Consider the following 17,897-nt stretch of genomic DNA (forward strand, 5'->3'; position numbering starts at 1 on the left):
CCTTATTTTATGCCATTTCAGTTTACGAAATGCTTCACAGGAATGCTCTACTTTCAGATAGAGGAAAAAAACCTCAAATAGTCTATGCTGGAATATTCTTTATTCAGCTATAAAAAAAGGAAGGAAGCATTGATTCTTGCAATAGTATGGACAAACCTTGAAAACAATATGTGATATGAAAGAGGCAAGACACAAAAGGCCACAAATTGTATGACTGCATTTATATGAAATATTCACAACAGACAAATTCATACAGAGAGAAAGGAGACAGTGATTGCCAGAGACTGGGGGGAGGAGGCGATGGGGAGTGGGTAGAGGGTTTCCTCCTGGGGTGACGAAATGTTCTGAAATTAGATGGCGGTGATTGCACAATTTTGTGAATACCCTAAATACCACTGAATTGTATGCTTGAAAAGGGTGAAATTTACCATATGTGAATTGTATAGCTCAATAGAAACAATGATAAATAAATAAGCTTTGACCACCCCGTGCTGCTGTATGGAGACAGTGCAGCTGTGAGCAGTGAAGTGATGTATCCGAGATCCATTTGTTACCCCTTGGGATCAGGATGGGAGAGCTGGAGGATGGATGAACTTGGATGGAGGAGTTTTCTAGAACCAGGATACAAGTGAGTTCTCCAGTTGGATCTCAGGTGACTAATGACCCATAGAGTTAGTATTCCTTTCTGATGAATGGGGCAGTGATGGCCAGGTATGTTGTAAAGGAATGAAGTTTGATGTTTTCTTAAGAGAGTCCACCTTCACCAGAATAAAGCTAGGCATGGTCAGGCTCAGTACACACAGGAGTTGGGGAAAGTTGTGGGAGCCTCTTCAGCCCTCCTTTCTCCTGGAAACATCTGGTGGGCTGCAATGCATCAGAAGATGTAGGTTCAGGTATCGGCCACCGAAAGCCACAGACTGGAATATACCTCATTGGCTTTCTTAGGGGCACCATGGCAGAAAGATAGGACCCACAAAAGCCACCACATGGGCAGGGGCCCCACACATACTCAGCTCAACTGATTGCTCCTTTGAGATCCATCAGGTCCAGTTACCTCCAGATGGGGCTTCTGGTTAGGGCTGCAGAGAACGGTTTTTGTTTTTTGTTAAATATTTATTTAACAGGTCATAGCATGCAGAATCTTCTATCTTCATTGCAGCATGCAGAAGCTGGTTCCCCGAACAAGGGTTGAGTTGGGGCCTTCTGAATTGGGAACACAGAGTCTGAGCTACTGGACCACTAGGGAAGTCCCCCCTTTTTTTTGTTTGAATATCAATGGCTGGAAACTTGATGTATTTATTTGCCGAATTGCACAGTTTACAAGGGATCTTAGTTTCCTGGCCAGGGCTCAAACCTGTGCCACTTGCAGTGGAAGCACCAACTCCTAACCACTGGACTGCCAGGGGAGTCCCCTTTTAACAGCGTTTAACTGTACAGTCCAGTAGCATCAAGGACAACCGTATTGCTGTGCAAACACCCCCATCCTCAATCTGCAGAACTTTTTCATCTCCTCAGACTGAAATTCTAGACCCATTAAACACAAACTCTTCATTCCCCCTCCTCCCAGCCCCTGGCAACCACCAGGGCTCTTTCTATCTATCGAAGTTTGACTACTCTAAGGGCCTCACATGAGTGGGATCATATAGTGTTTGTCCTTTTGTGTCTGGCTTGTTTCACTTGGCATAATGTTTGCAAGTTTCCTCCACATTGTAGTATATTTATCCACTCATCCGTCAATAGACATGTGAATTCATTTGAGTTATTTCTTTTAGCTATTGTGAATAATGCTGCTATGAGCATTAGTGTGAAAACGTGTTTGAGTTTCTGCTTTTAATTCTTTTTCTTTAATTTACTATTATTTTTAAAAATATCTATTTATTTGGCTGTCCCAGGTCTTAGTTGTGGCATGTGAGATCTAGTTCCCTGACCAGGGATTGAACCTGGGCCCCCCTGCATTGGGAACAAAGAATCTTAGCCACCAGGAAGCCCCTGCTTTCAGTTCTTGTGCATATATATAGACATAAAATTGCTGGACATATGGTTATTCTATATTTAATTTCTTGAGGAACCAGTTAAAAGAAAGTTAAGCCTTTCTGTAAGTGACGAAAAACAGTTAAGAATCAAAACAGCCAGCTTGATACCCTGAGAACAAGCAAACAAACAAAAACGTACCTGTTTTTTCTGGTTTTTAATACCGTTTACTCTCCTAGTGGGCTTCCCAGGTGGCTCAGTGGTAAACAATCCTCCTGCCAATGCAGGAGATGCAGGTTCAGTCCTTGGGTCTGGGAAGATTCCCTGGGGGAGGAAATGGCAACTCACTCTAGTACTCTTGCCTGGAGAATTCCGTGGACAGAGGAGCCTGGTGGGCTACAGTCCATGAAGTCACAAAAGAGTCGAACACAACTTATCAACTTAAACAACAACTCCTAGTGCTTTAACTTTTTTTTAAGACAGATAATTTATAATAAAACAGATAAAACAATTTTCAGATTTTATTTACTTGGAATTTATTTTTAAAAGAAAACCTTTTTAATGCCATGAATACGTGTAACATAAAATTTACCATCTTAATTATTTGTACATATCCAATTAAGTTCAGGTTTATTTTAAGGTTTATAGTCTCATCCAATTCTAATGTCATTGCGTTGCACGCAGGTCATAAGGCACAGAGCCTTGGGACTCTCCTTCCTCCTACTCTCATCCCTGCCACATTTTGTACTCCTTCTGGCCCTTCCCTCAAAACCACGAGGACAAAGCAGTCTGAGTTAGGCTGCCTTTGTGACCGCCTTTTGTAATACACTAACGTCTCAACATGTTTTTGGTAGCCCTTCACATTAAATGGCTGTCATTTTGCGAAATGAAATATGTGTTCCTAGGAAGTGCTGTGCTGTATACAGGTTGTTTGCCAGAGAAGGGATTTATATCTATAATCCCCCGTCCTCCGATGGACATGAGGTGTAAGACTTAGGCCACAACATGTAACTTGTTTAGGGCTTATCTGTCCTCTGTCAGTGAGGGAGTCGAACTAGACAATCTGTGAAAGGCTCAAAGTCTAGGAACTGATGATATTCTCCTTGACCCCCAGCGCTAAGGGAAAGGAGCCGAGATGGCAAGTGTGCAGTCTTGGTGGTTGTTGCTCAGTTGTGTTCGACTCTTTGTGACCCCATAGACTGCAGCACGCCAGGCTTCCTTGTCCTTCACAATCTCCTGGAATTTGCTCAAACTCATGTCCATTAAATTGGAGACGCCACCCAACCATCTCATCCTCTGTCACCCCCTTCTCCTCCTGCCCTCAATCTTTCCCAGCATCAGGGTCTTCCCAATGAGTCAGCTCTTCCCGTCAGGTACCCAAAGTACTGGAGCTTCAGCTTCAGCATCAGTCCTTCAATGAATATTCAGGGCTGATTTCCCTTAGGATTTGACTGGTTTGATCTCCTTGCAGTCCAAGGGACTCTCAGGAGTCTTCTCCAGCAGCACAGTTTGAAAGCATCAATTCTTTGGCGCTCAGCCTTCTTAATGGTCTATGGTCTCATATCCCTACATGACTACTGGAAAAACCGTAGTTTTGGGTATACAGACATTTGCCAGCAAAATCACCTCTCTGCTTTTCAATGCGCTGTTTAGGTTTGTCATAGGAGCAAGCATCTTTAATTTTCATGGCTGCAGTCACGTCCACAGTGACTTGGACACAGGCCTAAGCACATTTTTTAACCAGGATCCTTCCCAGAAGCCTGCCATTTTTGCTACCTGAGTCTCACCTCATAGCTATTTTCCAACTGAAATTGGGGCTACATGGTCTGAAGAAAAGGAGATATATGTCCTTGAAAAACACGGAGAAGGTGGGGCAAGCACGAGGGGGTAGGGGCAGATAGCAAGAGCGGGATTGGGGGAGGGCCCAGTGGGCAGGGCAGGGCCACAGCAGCCTCCTGGGAGCAAGTAGAGGGGGCCACCTTGGTGGCCGGGATGGGCTCTGTCTCTCTTGGCTTCCGCTTACGTGTTCTGAGGTCTGGGGGCTGGCTATAGGGTGACACAGAGCTACTGCCCATTCCGGCCCCACCCCTTGCCAGGAAACGCCTCCCCACCCGCAGTGACCACATCCCCCAGCAGGTTGCCTGGGAAACGCTCCGCAGGGGCTGGGGGATCCAGGGCACAGTTGCCCAGCAACAGGTGGTGCCCTCCCTTCCGCCCTCATGTGAGGCAACTGTCCAGCACCCTCTGCTCACACAGGAAGAGCGGCTCCGACGGAGAGTCAGGAGCCCGGGATCCACCGCCTAAGGTGAGGAGCACAGGAGGCCCCTGAAGATGGGGGACCAGGGGGCCCGCCAGGAGGTGAGCAGATACAAACAAGGGAGATGGGGTCAGGCAAGACTGGGCAAAGCCGGAGAGGCGGGGACGGGGGTAGAGGTGGCACCTGAGACCTGGCACAACGGCAAACCCAGGGGAGCCTGCAAAGAGCAAGACCAGCTCCAAGGAGGGTTGTGAAGGCCAAGGAGCACCCAGGGTGCCGGAGCTGGGCCCACACACAGGGGCAGGGCTGGGATAGGTCTCACTTCCTCACCCGGCACTTCCTCTTCCAGGCAAGACCTGAGGGGGGCTGAGAGGGGAGGAGAGGAGCCCTCAGGGCCCTTTGAGTTTGATCTGAGGCACCCTGGATTCTGGGAGGAAAATACAGCTTCCAGGAAGGGCCTGGGGACTCTGAGCAGGAGGGCCTAGCTGCAGACCCAGGGGGGCCCTGTCTCTCTGGCCGTCTGGCTCCTTCCTACCCTTTCTGGGTCTCGGGGCTCCTCTGTCCGCGTGGGTCTGTTTCTCGCCCAGATGTCTGGGAGCCCGGCTGCCCTCTGTCTCTCTCCTCCCCGTGTTCACACACCTGCTGGCCCCCCTCCGTCTCTCCTGGTGGTATCAACCTTGTCTCAGGCGCTTCCTCTCCTGTCCGCTGTCTCTTCAGATGCCTCCAACCCCAGAGCCGCCCTCGGGGCAGACGGAAGCCTCCTCATGGGCCCCGCTACCCTGTGGACCCTGCATCCCCATCATGGTGGCCCTGGCCACGCTGGCCGCCATCTTCCTCCTGGCCACAGCCGTGCTGGCCGAACGCCTGTTTCGCCGCTCCCTCCAGCCAGACCCCAGCATCCGCGCACCCACCCTCGTGTGGCGCCCCGGAGGAGAGCTGTGGATCGAGCCCATAGGCACGCCTCGAGAGCGCTCTGAGGACTGGTATGGCTCGGAGGTCCCCCTGCTGACGGACCGTGCCCCAGACCTGCCAGCCCAGGGGGGCACCTTGGAGGCACGAGCGACAGCCCCACCCGCCCCCTCAGCCCCACGCTCCCCTCCCAGCAGCCTGGTCCCCCAGACCCCACCCAATGCCCCAAACCGGAGCACCTTCTGGGGGCCCCAGGTCTGGGACGAGAGGCCCCAGGCCCCAGGCCTGGTGAGCTGGGCTGAGCCTGAACAGAGGCCAGAGGCCAGTGCATATCCCGGGAGCCCCCAGGCTCGGAGGGTGCGGCCAGGAAGCCCGGATCTTGAGTGGGGCCTGCAGCCTCGGGTCACCCTGGAGCAGATCTCAGCATTCTGGAGGCGTGAAGGCCGAAGCAGTGTGGGTTTCTGAATTCCCAGGGCCTGCCTGGAGGACTGGCCTTCCAGAGACCCTGGGGGGAGGCCCAACCTCAGAGGGATCTTAAGATCCTGAGGCTCCCAAGAACTCGAGCTGACACCTGAGGTCCCCTTGGAGGAATGCCCTTCCCAGGCCTTTTACTTGTGGATTTCGGTTCCCCTGGATCTGGGCCTGGGAGGCCTGGATGTGGACAGAGCAGGAACTCAGTGGTGTCTTTGCTTAGCTGTCGAGGGCTGTGGCACAGAGAACTGGATTTGGGGCTGTCTCCGGTGACTCAGGCAGTAAAGAATCTGCCTGTGATGTGGGAGACCCAGGTTCGATCCCTGGGTCGGAAAGAACCCTTGCAGAAGGAGATGGCAACCCACTCCAGCATTCTGGCCTGGGAAATCCCACGGACAGAGAAGCCTGGCGGGCTACAGTCCATGGGGTTGCCAAGGGTCTGACACAACTGAGTGGCTAATACTGCATCAGAAGCTGCCAAGATGACACTTCGGATTAAGAACTCAAGGTTCCAGACAGGAAGGAAATAGCATCAACACAGCGGCTTCCTCCCTTCTTCTGTGTGTGCCTGAGATGCCAACACCAGAGTGAAGGGTCCTATAGATGCTGAAGAACAGACTGTGGTGATGACGAGTGTCAGCCACTAGCAGGAGAGACAGGAATTCAGCTTCCCAGGCCACCCCCCATCCCACCAGAAAAACACATACAGAGAGGTCAACATCCAACAGAGCATCTTATTAGATATAAACTGTGGCTTTGGCCCCCAGCTGGTGACAGGAGGCCCTCTCTTGCCTGCAGTGGGATCTACAGTCTGAAAAAGGCCAGCAGGCAGCAAGTCCTCTTGAGGCGTCCTATCTTAGCCCTCTGGATCTTACCCCTCCTCAAGTGGGGAGGCCCAATCCAAGGAGATCTGAGTTTGATCCAGTGCGGAAGGAACACTCTCCTGGAACAAGGCAGCTCCTAAAACAGCGTCCCTGGCCATCTTCCCTCCCAGCTTGCTAGCCAGAGCTGCCCCAAGATGGGCTTACTTATAATGCTCCACCCCACAAAAATGGAGCCCCCATATCTGTATCAGCTGACCTCCCCTTTGGGCTTGGAGCCAACAGTTGGGGGTGCGGTGGGGGCAGGCTAAGGAATTTCCATTCCCTGGGATCTGACTTCTCAAACCTCAGTCCTGAATGTTAGGATTTCTGCCATATCAGTTGACCACCTGTACTTTATATTTTTCTTTACACATGGCTTACTGTTTGCTTAATAAATTTATTTTACAAGAACTCTGTTGTATATCATTTCTGTAAATGGACAACCAAGTACCATTGGCCAGAAATAGAAGGTTAAACATGGAAATAAATACAATGTAAACAAAGATATCAAGTTCTAAGTAGACTTGACTTCCTGCTGGAGGCATTGACCTAGAGATTTGCCCTTTCTTTGTTAAAAGGATCAACAGTGTTGTTGAGTTGATAAATCCTGTCCGACTCTTTTCGACCCTGTGGACTGTAGCCCTCCAGGCTCCTCTGCCCATGGGATTTCCCAGGTAAGAGTATTGGAAAACTCTTGCCGTTTCCCTTCTCCAGGGGTATCTTCCCAACCCACAGATCGACCCAGGGATCAATCCTGCTTTGGCAGGTGGGTTCTTTACCGCTGAGCTACCAGGGAAGCCTTGTCAGCAGTGTTAGAAAAGTGGCAGACGCTCTAGTGCCATCCTGAGACCTGCCCCCAGATGACAGCCCTGCCCGAGCAGCAGCCATCCTGTGTGACTTGAGGCCGGCCAGGAGTCCCTCCCCCAAATTCATCCACACCCAGGAAATGCTGGGGGGTAGAGGCCAACACTCTGCTCTTCCTGCCTGGAGGGCTGGGGAGCCTCCCTTCTCATTGCTTGGATGCCAGAAGTTGGAGGAGCAGTCAGGGAATCAACACCCCCTCCTCCTTTCCCACCCGAGGCTGAGGGACCCTCCCCTCTTCTCCCACCTCACACTCATCCTGTCTGTGTTCCTCCCAGCCTGGCCCAGCGGGTGGAGGAATCAGACCTGACCCCGCCCTCAGGGAGCTCTCAGTCTCTCTAGTGGCAGGCGTGGGGGTGGAGGGAGGTGAGATAAGACCGGAAGACACCAGTGATACAAGATCAGTCCCATCTCTGTCACTCACGATTGGGTAACAGTGTCACTTCTCCTTGTCACCATCAGCTAACCAGACCCTGTTGTGGGGACTCCGCCCACGAGGTGTGAACCGAAAGCTCAGAGCTTAGATGCCTGTGCACCAAGGGCTCAGCGGAGGGACAAGGCCCCAGTGCTGTGATCTGGCTCTATCACCCACTCAGTTGGAGAAAAGTAATTTTTGTATTACTGGGCCTCACATTCTTTCTCGTGACACAGAGAGTTGAAAGTTAAACCAATGCTCTTTTGGAGCTCTCCTAGCTGTGATGTCTAAAGATACAATAAAATGAAAGATGGACTCATACACTCACGAGTGGATGAATGTCATCTTCCTGAGGCAGAGTCCAGCTTGCTGTCCCCCAAAATCTCCTTTATGTCCCCAGACCCAGAACAGGATCTAAAATATAGCAGAAGCCCAAAGAAGGGAAACGGGAATGACTGCTAGATAGATGGATTAATAGACGCATTCATTTCACTCTTTCTCTTTTTCCTTTTTTTTTTTGGCTGTTCTCCATGGCACATGGGATCCTTGTTCCCCGACCAGGGATAAAACTCATGTCCGTTGCGTTGAAAACCTGAAGTCTTACCCACTGGACCACCAAGGAACTCCTCCTTTCTCCTCTTTATTTTGAACCTCTCTTCATTTTTAACACTGTCTTGTTACTTCCTCATGTTGAGTCCTTCTTCTGTGCCTTTCAGCATTTAAAATGTACTTCTTCAGGACTTCCCTGGTGATCCAGTGGTTAAGACTCTGTGCTTCCAGTGCAAGGGATGCGGGTTCAATTCCTAGTCAGGGAACTAAGATCCCACATGCTACATGGCTAAGAGTTAAAAACAAATGAACAAAACCATAAAAATAAAGCGTACTTCCTGAATGGTCCTTTACCTAATAACTCTGTAGTCTTGAGTCAAGTTCTAAAGTTGTCTGCTCACTCTCATTCATGACAGCTGGCTTCCTCTTATGTTTTCTAAGCTGGGGCCATGAACTCAGCTTCAGCAGGGCCTTATGTATGGAAATCCATGTGACCAGCTCCAGGGTGTCTCTTTAGAGAGCTTCTATGTTTGCTTCAGCCGAGGATGCTTCAGGGGAATCACCAAGCCGGACCACATTATTTGTTCATTTTTATTTGGGCTTCCAAGACTATACAAATTGTATAAATTTCAACCCCAGATTTACATGAAGGCACACCTTTGCTTATGAACTCTCAGGGGAGCCTTTCCATTGCCACCAGTTCTCAGGGTGTGACCCACCAGGTTCTTTTGTGTTCCCTGGGCTGATGGAAAGGTGTTTTGCTTTTTTTTTCTTTCTAGTCTGCATTTTCACTGAGAGTGTCATCCTTTAAGGGACTGAGCTGAATATTAAGGTCTCAGTTTTCAGTGCCCCAGGTAAATCTTCTCCAAAATATAGGTGGAGGTAAACCCCAAACTCCTTCTTTTTGCCAATATCTGCAACTGTCCATGAGTTCCCCCAACTCTGGTTTTCGATTTCCTCTTTGTGTGTGTCTCCGGGAGTTCCCCTTAGTTTCTTGAAACTTAGCTGTGCTTTGTAGAAGATGTTTGCTTGATGTTATGCAGCATTTCTCGATGTTTCACAGCAGGCATGTGCTTGTCAGATTAATACCATTCACAATATCACCTTGATTATTTCCTCTATAATCAAGGTCAAATCTTCACAGCTAAACTTCTGGAAGGACCCGTCTGCCCTAGCAGGCTACATTTGCTCCTCTCCCCATCACTCTGCAACCTGCTGCAGGCTTCTGTACATTTCCAGCATTCTCTAGAAACTGCTTTCCCCAAAACCAAGACCTGCATATGTTAATCAAAGGACACTACTCAGTCTCCCGTGAGCATCTGAGATATTTTGATTCCCTATCTTTTTTTTTGGCCACGCCACATGTCATGGGGGAGCTAGTTGCCTGACCAGGGATCAAAGGCGAGTCTGCTGCATTGAGAGCGAGGAGTCTTAGCCATTGGACCACCAGGGAAGTCCCTGGGTCAGATAAAGTTTCATGTTCCTGTACACTGTGGAATATTTTGCAGCATCTCTAGTTGTGAGGAGATGTCTGCAGGCATTGCCAAATGTCACCTGGGGTGGGGTCGGGAGGGGAACCAACCTCTCAGATCTAAGTGACACATTTAATGCAGTTAACACACCTGCACACAGAGCTTGCAAACTGTCCAGGGAAAGGCCCACTGGGGAACTAGACCCGCTCAGCTGCCAGGTAGAACCATGTATGCCTCCTCTTACTGATTTTCAGGGGCACCAAGAAAGGATTAAGATGAAGAGATAAAACAACCAACCCTGGAGGAAATGATAGGGATATAATTGGATAGTTAAACAAGTAGTTGTAGAAGTCCCAATAGGGACTATAGATAGAGTAGAAAACCTAAGAAAGTTTGGGAGGGCATTGTAAGTTAATGATAGCTCAAGAAAGCTATTGGCGGAAGGAAATGGCAACCCACTCTGGTATTCTTGCCTGGAGAATCCCAGGGACAGAGGAGCCCGGTGGGCTGCCGTCTATGGGGTCGCAGAGTCGGACACGACTGAAGCGACTTAGCAGCAGCAGCAGCAAGAAAGCTATTGGAACATTATTCAGTGAAGCAAGCTTGCTGCTGCTACTGCTGCTAAATCACTTCAGTTGTGTCCGACTCTGTGCGACCCCAGAGATGGCAGCCTACCAGGCTCTTCTGTCCCTGGGATTCTCCAGGCAAGAACAAAGGAGCAGGTTGCCATTTCCTTCTCCAATGCATGAGAGTGAAAAGTGAAAGTGAAGCTGCTCAGTCGTGTCCGACTTTGCGATCCCATGGACTGCAGCCCACCAGGCTCCTCCATCCATGGGATTTTCCAAGCAAGAATACTGGAGTGGGGTGCCATTGCAGCTTGCTTAATTATAAAACCATAAACAAACCCAAAAGATATGCCCCAGGCCACTAGATGGAAGAAATGTCACCATTCTTCTACTAACAAGATAATCCTAGTTTGACCTCATAGGGTCAGACACATTCCTGCCTAATAAAAGCGAGGACCTAAAGACGTATGCCTTACATCCGCATCTCCATCTACCTGAAGAAGGCGATCTTCTCCCCTCCCCATTTTTTCATTATAAAGTGTCTCCCACTCAATCCTAGGGGCAGAGCTCCCTCACCTGCCCACTTGCATCTCTTAAAACCGTTTTGTGTTAATAAATCTACTTCTTGCTATCACTTTGCCTCTCGCTGAATTCCTTCTGCACTGAGACACAAATAACTTGACCCTCAGTAAGTCCCAGACATCGGGTGAGTGATTCTAATTAAAAAATTGTGGATTCAAGTCCCAAACTGGGTTTTTGCTGGGTTCAAGTCCCAATCTGATGTAAATGGTTTCAGAAACAAATAAGATAATACACCATGAAACCAGCAGACGCTTCTAGGAAGACAATGTGTCACAATGTCTTTTGTGATTGAAAATTATAAATTATAATTTGGAAATTGCAAATTTGATTGCCCAAATGAAAAAATTAATCAAAAGAGTGTATGGGTGGAAAGGTTTTTAAACATCTCTCAGGATGTAGAGAAAAATAATGTAAGAAACATTAAGAGATGAAGGATCAATTCATTTAATATTTACCTAGGGGCTTCCCTGGTGGTCCAGTGGCTAAGATTCTGTGCTCCCAATGCAGAAGGCCCGAGTTCAATCCCTGGTTGGGGAGCTAGATCCCATACGGTACAACAAAGATGGGAGATTCTGTGTGCCACAACTAAGACCTGGCTGGATCTTAGAAAAAGCAAAGGAATTCCAAAAATCATCTACTTTTGCTTCATTGACTATGTTAAAGCCTTTGACTGTGTCACAAGAAACTGTGGAAAATTCTTAAAGAGATGGGAATACCAGACCTCCTTACCTGCCTCCTGAAAAACCTGTATGCAGGACAAGAAGCAACAAAGCCAGACAGGGAACAATGGACTGGTTCAAAATTGGGAAAGGAGTATGTCCAGCCTGTACATTGTCACCTTGTTTATTTGACTTATATGCAAAGTACATCATGCAAAATGCCAGGCTGGGTGATTCACAAATTGGAATCAAGATTGTCTGGAGAAACATCAATGACCTCAGATATGCAGATGACACAACTTTAATGGCAGAAAGCAAAGAGGAACTAAAGAGCCTCTTGATGAAGGTGAAAGAGGAGAGTGAAGATGCTGGCTTAAAACTCAACATTCAAAAAATGGAAGATCATGCCATTCGGTCCCATCACTTCATGGCAAATAGATGGGGAAACAATGGAAACAATGACAAACTTTATTTTCTTGGGCTCCAAAATCACTATGGACAGTGACCGCAGGCACGAAATTAAAAGACGATTTCTCCTTGGAAGAAAAGCTGTGACAAACCTAGACAGCGTTTTAAAAGCAGAGACATCATTTTTCTGACAAAGGTCTGTATAGTTCAAAGCTATGGTTTTTCCAGTAGTCATGTAGGGATGTGAGACCACAGACCATGAAGAAGGCTGAGTGCCAAAGAGTTGATGCTTTTGAACTGTGGTGCTGGAGAAGACTCTTGAGAGTCCCTTGGACTGCAAGGAGATCAAACCAGTCAAATCCTAAAGGAAATCAACTCTAAATACTCATTAGAAAGACTGATGGTGAGGCTGAAGCTCCAATACTTTGGCCACCTGATGCAAAGAGCCAACTCATTAGAAAAGACCCTTATGCTGGGAAAGACTGAGGGCAAGAGGAGAAGCGGGTGACTGAGGATGAAATGGTTAGATGGCATCACTCGATGGACATGAGTTTGAGCAAATTCAAGGAGGTACTAAAGGACAGGGAAGCCTGGTTTATTGCAGTTCACGGAATCGCAAAGAGTCGGACATGACTTAGTGACTGAATAAACAACAGAAGAATTATACAGATTCATCTGTATAATTACAGATTACAAAACTATCTGGCGCTCAGCAAGGTGAAATTCACTACATCTCGAAAGCAGTAATAAGTGAAAAAGACAGGAGAAGATAAATGAACTATCAGAAAAGATTATGGATTTTTTTGGTTCTTTTTTAATTATTGTATCCAGAGCATCACAGAACTGTTGCCTCAGATAAGCCACAAACACAGTTCTTTTGCATCTTCTACCTTTCCCCCCGTGGGTCTGTCATCCTTTGGAATTAGATTGGAATTTAAAAATGCAAGACTTGGTCTCGCCCTTGAAATCTTCCATCCATTTTGATAATTACTATACCAATAATACAAAAATAACTTTAGTACAATCCTTTACCTAAAAAGCTGCCAAAGCTCAATGAATTCTCCTTCTGGCTCCTAATATTCCGAGAAAACAAAGCAAATCATGCAAAAAATAAAATAGATATTTCTGGTTCTTGGTGAGATTACAGTTCAGTTCAGTTCAGTCGCTCAGTCGTGTCTGACTCTCTGCGACCCCATGAATTGCAGCACGCTAGGCCTCCCTGTCCATCACCAACTCCTGGACTTCACTCAAACTCATGTCCTTCGAGTCGGTGATGCCATCCAGCCATCTCATCCTCTGTCATCCCCTTCTCCTTCTGCCCCCAATCCCTCCCAGCATCAGGGTCTTTTCCAATGAGTCAACTCTTCGCATGAGGTGGCCAAAGTACTGGAGTTTCAGCTTTAGCATCATTCCTTTCAAAGAACACCGAGGACTGATCTCCTTTAGAATGAACTGGTTGGATCTCCTTGCAGTCCAAGGGACTCTCAAGAGTCTTCTCCAACACCACAGTTCAAAAGCATCAATTCTTCGGCGCTCAGCTTTCTTTATAGTCCAACTCTCACATCCATACATGACCACTGGAAAACCATAGCCTTGACTAGTTGGACCTTTGTTGGCAAAGTAATATCTCTGCTCTTGAATATGCTATCTAGGTTGGTCATAACTTTCCAGTTAAGGGGTTTTAAAATTGTTTTTGTTTTGTTTTAATGTGGGAAGCATGATTTTTATCCAGCCTTTAAGGAATCAACATTGTTTTTTCCTTATTTATTTTTGGCTACGATGGGTATTCGTTACTGCAGGGGCTTTCTCTAATTGCTGTGTGCAGGTTTCTTGTTCCAGTGGTTTCTCTTGTTGCAGAGCATGGGTTCTAGAGCACAGGCTCAGTGGTTGTGGAGTACGGGATTAGTTGCCCCACAGCATGTGGAATCTTCCCGGACAAGAGATCAAACCCATGTCCCCTGCATTGGCAGGCGGATTCTTAACCACTGGACCACCAGGGAAGTTTCAGCATTGTTCATTATATATTGATGTAGTATTTCAAAAGAATCTTTTCTTTTGTTAATAAGCAGCCAAATATTAAGAAGCAAGTGACTTATGAGATAGATCTTTGTTAGTGCTAAGTCTTTTGAAAATTTTAGCTCAAGAGCTGGAAGAAGAAATAGGTTACCCAGTGACCCACCAAACTAGAGGTACATAAGAGGATCTCTGCCTCTGATCATTCCCTGAGTGTGCTGTATTAGATCCAGGGATCCAAAGAGGACTACCTACCTGAAATAAAGCCCATGTTACCTGGAGTAAATCTACTGTGCACAGAGATCAATGGAGATATTATTCAGAGCCTCACGGTCAGATTCTCTTCAGATCTTTGTAGTTTGGATTTACAAGCTGAGTTACTTAGGGCCTCAGAAAGCAGCTTTTAAAAGCAGTTACTGAATAACTGCCAAAATGTTCTATTCCTCAGGAAGTGATTGGAACGATGTACAGAGATGTTGAAACATTTATGGAATTTTACCTACTGTATTGTCCTGAAGGGCTAACAATAAATTAATATACATGTCCACACCACATAATAGCACAGTGGGATTTTTTAAAGATCCAAAGTTGAATTGTTTTCAGATACAATTTCATTTGCTAGTAGTGTCTTGCTGTTTTTAAATGCTTTCAGCTTTCTCTGGCCTTGACTCACTAAAAAGCTCATGCCCACTGAGTTCACTGGCTCTGCCAACCTACTTTGATCTCTTGTCTTCCCTGACCCTGTACATTTAGTGTTCCAGTGGTTGGGTTGGGCGGAGGGGTGGGAAGAGAAATGGATGCATGGAAGGGGGATGGGTGGATGGAAGGGGCCTGGGTAGGTGAGTAAATGTTAGCAGAATGGGGTGGAGGCGGTGTGGAGCATGGAAAGTTTGGTGAGTTGAATGAGTCTCGGTGGTCTCTGGAGTACACAGGGTCTTGGAGTCACTGAGATACCTTAAGCAGTTGGAGGGGGAACTGATGAGGGGATTAAGCTGGAAAAGTGGGTGGAAGACACGCCTGGTGGACACTCCTCCTCGGCTTTCCTTCTTGGGCAGATGCTGCACATTATTCATAGCCTCTTAGCCTGCTGCTGCTACTGCTAAGTCACTTCAGTCGTGTCCGACTCTGTGCGACCCCATAGATGGCAGCCCACCAGGCTCCCCTGTCCCTGGGATTCTCCAGGCAAGAACACTGGAGTGGGTTGCCATTGCCTTCTCCAATGCATGAAAGTGAAAAGTGAAAGTGAAGTCGCTCAGTCGTGTCCGACTCTTCGCGACCCGATGGAGTGCAGCCCACCAGGCTTCTCCGTCCATGGGATTTTCCAGGCAAGAGTACTGGAGTGGGGTGCCATCGCCTTCGCCTGTTAGCCTAGGATCTTTGAAATCGGAAAGGAAGATGGAATCAGAGCAGAATGGACGGTGCTGTGACTGCAGTGCCCTCTGGTGGCCATAAGGGGATTTGGCGGTATTCTTCGGTATTTTTTTTATTGTCTATTCTCCCCTCGCCACTCCATTGTTTATTCTCTTCCCTACCCCGCCCCGCCCCCACACAGAGCCCCCCACTAGAATATAAACTCCATGAGACTAGGGCTTTTTCACCGTTTGCTCATTGTTGTATATCCAGCGTCTAGGACAGTGCCTGGCACATAGTAGGCTTTCAACAAATACTTGTTTTTGAATCTGCTCCTCCACTTTATTGACCCTAAGCAACATTCTTAACTTCATAAAGCCTCAGTTTCCTGAGCAAACGGGAGTTACTAACATCCCCACTCCCATAAGCATGAACTGAGAATAAGACCTACACGTGCTGAGCAAGGGCCCTCAGTTAAATAAACGTGTGTTTCCTTCTCCCCCAGCAGCCGGCAGTGATGATGCTGTATATGCTGCCTTGATTTGCACCTGATTTTTGATGGGCATGTTTGCTTTAATGGACATTGGCTTTATGCTGGGTGGGGGCAGCCTGTGGAAGTCATCTGAGCCTAGTCTCAGGCTGGTCAGGGAAGAAGGAAGATACCAGGTAGATACCAGGTGAAATGTGAGACTTTGGCCATTCACCCCTGTCTCCTCATTCTCATGGCCACACCCAGTTCTTCCTCTGGCCCTGAACCCATCAGGTTCCATCTGCGCCCTGAGCCTTTGCAGATACTATTTCTCCTACCTGCCCTCCCTTCTTGCTGACCACCTGCCATGACCCACATTCAAGCCCCTGAGTAGCGGTATCAGCCTTCCCTTGGCCTGCCTACAGCCACTCTGGCCCCTTCAAATAGATCTTCCTGCAAATATGCTTATCTCATTTTCCAGTTTCAATCTGATTGTTCTTGGGACAGAGTCCAAGTCCTCTGACCTACCATTTTGTGGTCTGGATGCTGCCCAGCTCCTAGTCATCTCGCCTCTCCTGATCTCAGCCTCAAATCTTAACCAAACAATCCAAGCCATTTCCCACTTCTGACCCTTTGCCTACAGTCTCCTCTGCCTGGAAATCCACCCTTGCAAGGAGAGCATGAATTGTTTTTGCCTCCCTACGCTCCCTTTTCTTCTAGGCAGGTGGGGGAATCCCCTCCCAGTGCTTGCATTTAGGATCAGGCTGGGAGGACTGGTTCATTTTTCTGTTCAAGGGTGAGCTTGAGATTCAGCCTGGCAGCTTGCTTTTTTTCTATTTTAATTGGGATGCTGTGGTTGCCACCCACATTCTCCGGTTGGCCACAGTTTGCTCCCCTGCGTCTTCTTCCAGCCTCCCCCATTTGTCTCACGTGCTTGGATCCTAGAGGCATCTGAGTTTGAGACTCCTGGTACACGTCTCCCTTCTGCCTCTACTAGACTCTGACTCCCTCTTGAGCCCAAGGCTTTTGCCTTTCAGTTCCCTGCTCATCTTGGGTCCCCATTTCTGTCCTGACACCCAGTTCCATGAGGGTTCAGCTATCCCCCTGCAGGTCGGAGGAGCTGGTCCTCGAAGATCTAAGATCCCTGGAGCAGGGAAGGCTGCCTGGCAGAGAGTGTCCTTGTTTCCTTGGAGGCAGGACAGGAGGGCACTGGGGTGGAAGTGTGTATCGCAGCATAGGTGTAGCCCAGGTGGCATCTCTGGTCCGTGTCCTGTGAGAATTGCCCCTTTAGTTCAGGACATCGGCCAAGGCACCAGCCACTTCTGCCCGGCATCTTTGCTAGATGAATCTCCACGGTGTGCTCAGAGCCTGGCCATGGCAGGCACTCAACACACATCTGATGCTTGAAAGATGAAGGTATTGGCCTGTCTGGAGCTTTCCCATCTGGGGTGAGCTTGATGTTTTCTTGATCTGCTCCTTTCCCATCGCTGGTGTCCAGGGTTGAAAAGGGGGCAGAGGGGTAGAATTGATCCCTCAAGACAGACTGGGACCCCCAGCCTCCCCTTGAAGAAAGAGCCTCTGTGGCTGAGACCTGTTTTTCTCTCCTCCTGGCAAAGGGTGGAGAAGAGAGTAGATTCTGGGAGGGGAGAGGCGACTCCAGACTGAAGCCCTTCCAGAAGGAAGCACCCTGGGGACCTTCACCCTTGGGGCCCTTCATGCTCTTGTTCCTCCCAGAGGCACCCAGATGGGTCAGAGAGAGAGAGAGGTTCGAGGTGAGGGTAGGAATGGCCACACAAATGGGCAAGACCTCAGGGGTGCGGGTGCGCATGTGTGCTTGGGGGGCTGGATTTAGACCCTCTGCTTAGACCTCTGAGTCCTGACCTAGCACGGAATGAAGTTTGATATCTGAACACGGGCCCCCACCCATCCCTTCCTTACTCCCTAACTGACCTAGGCTCTGGTCCTCTCAGAGGCTCAGCAGCTGCGTATCTCTCCCAACTAATGATATCCTAAAAGGCCTTCAGCACCCAATGGGGGTTTCATCTGGAGAAGGATGGGTGGTGGAGTCTGTTGGGGACCCCA

General features: G+C 48.3%; 1 protein-coding gene across 2 annotated transcripts; it reads left to right on the plus strand.

Annotated features, from left to right (window-relative positions):
• The first annotated feature begins 4,221 nt into the window (after positions 1-4,221).
• C24H16orf54 (chromosome 24 C16orf54 homolog) lies at positions 4,222-6,882 on the plus strand. 2 transcript variants are annotated; one of them, XM_015104165.3, is made up of 2 exons: positions 4,222-4,329; positions 4,946-6,882. In XM_015104165.3, exons 1-2 carry the CDS (start codon positions 4,303-4,305, stop codon positions 5,600-5,602), a joined length of 684 nt encoding a protein of 227 aa, XP_014959651.3. In that variant the 5' UTR covers positions 4,222-4,302; the 3' UTR covers positions 5,603-6,882. The 2 variants fall into 2 exon arrangements, with proteins under 2 accessions (XP_014959651.3, XP_027817450.2); XM_027961649.2 differs by having other exon boundaries at positions 4,222-4,276.
• Positions 6,883-17,897: the final 11,015 nt, after the last annotated feature.

Source organism: Ovis aries, chromosome 24 (genome assembly GCF_016772045.2).
Source record: "Ovis aries strain OAR_USU_Benz2616 breed Rambouillet chromosome 24, ARS-UI_Ramb_v3.0, whole genome shotgun sequence".
Taxonomy (NCBI): Eukaryota; Metazoa; Chordata; class Mammalia; order Artiodactyla; family Bovidae; genus Ovis; species Ovis aries.

Bases quoted from the DNA above. Each gene is read 5' to 3' on its own strand.
- C24H16orf54 (XM_015104165.3), top strand. From the start codon at position 4,303: ATGGGGGACCAGGGGGCCCGCCAGGAG. The intron at 4,330-4,945 runs GTGAGCAGATAC...CTGTCTCTTCAG, and splicing joins ACCAGGGGGCCCGCCAGGAG to ATGCCTCCAACCCCAGAGCC.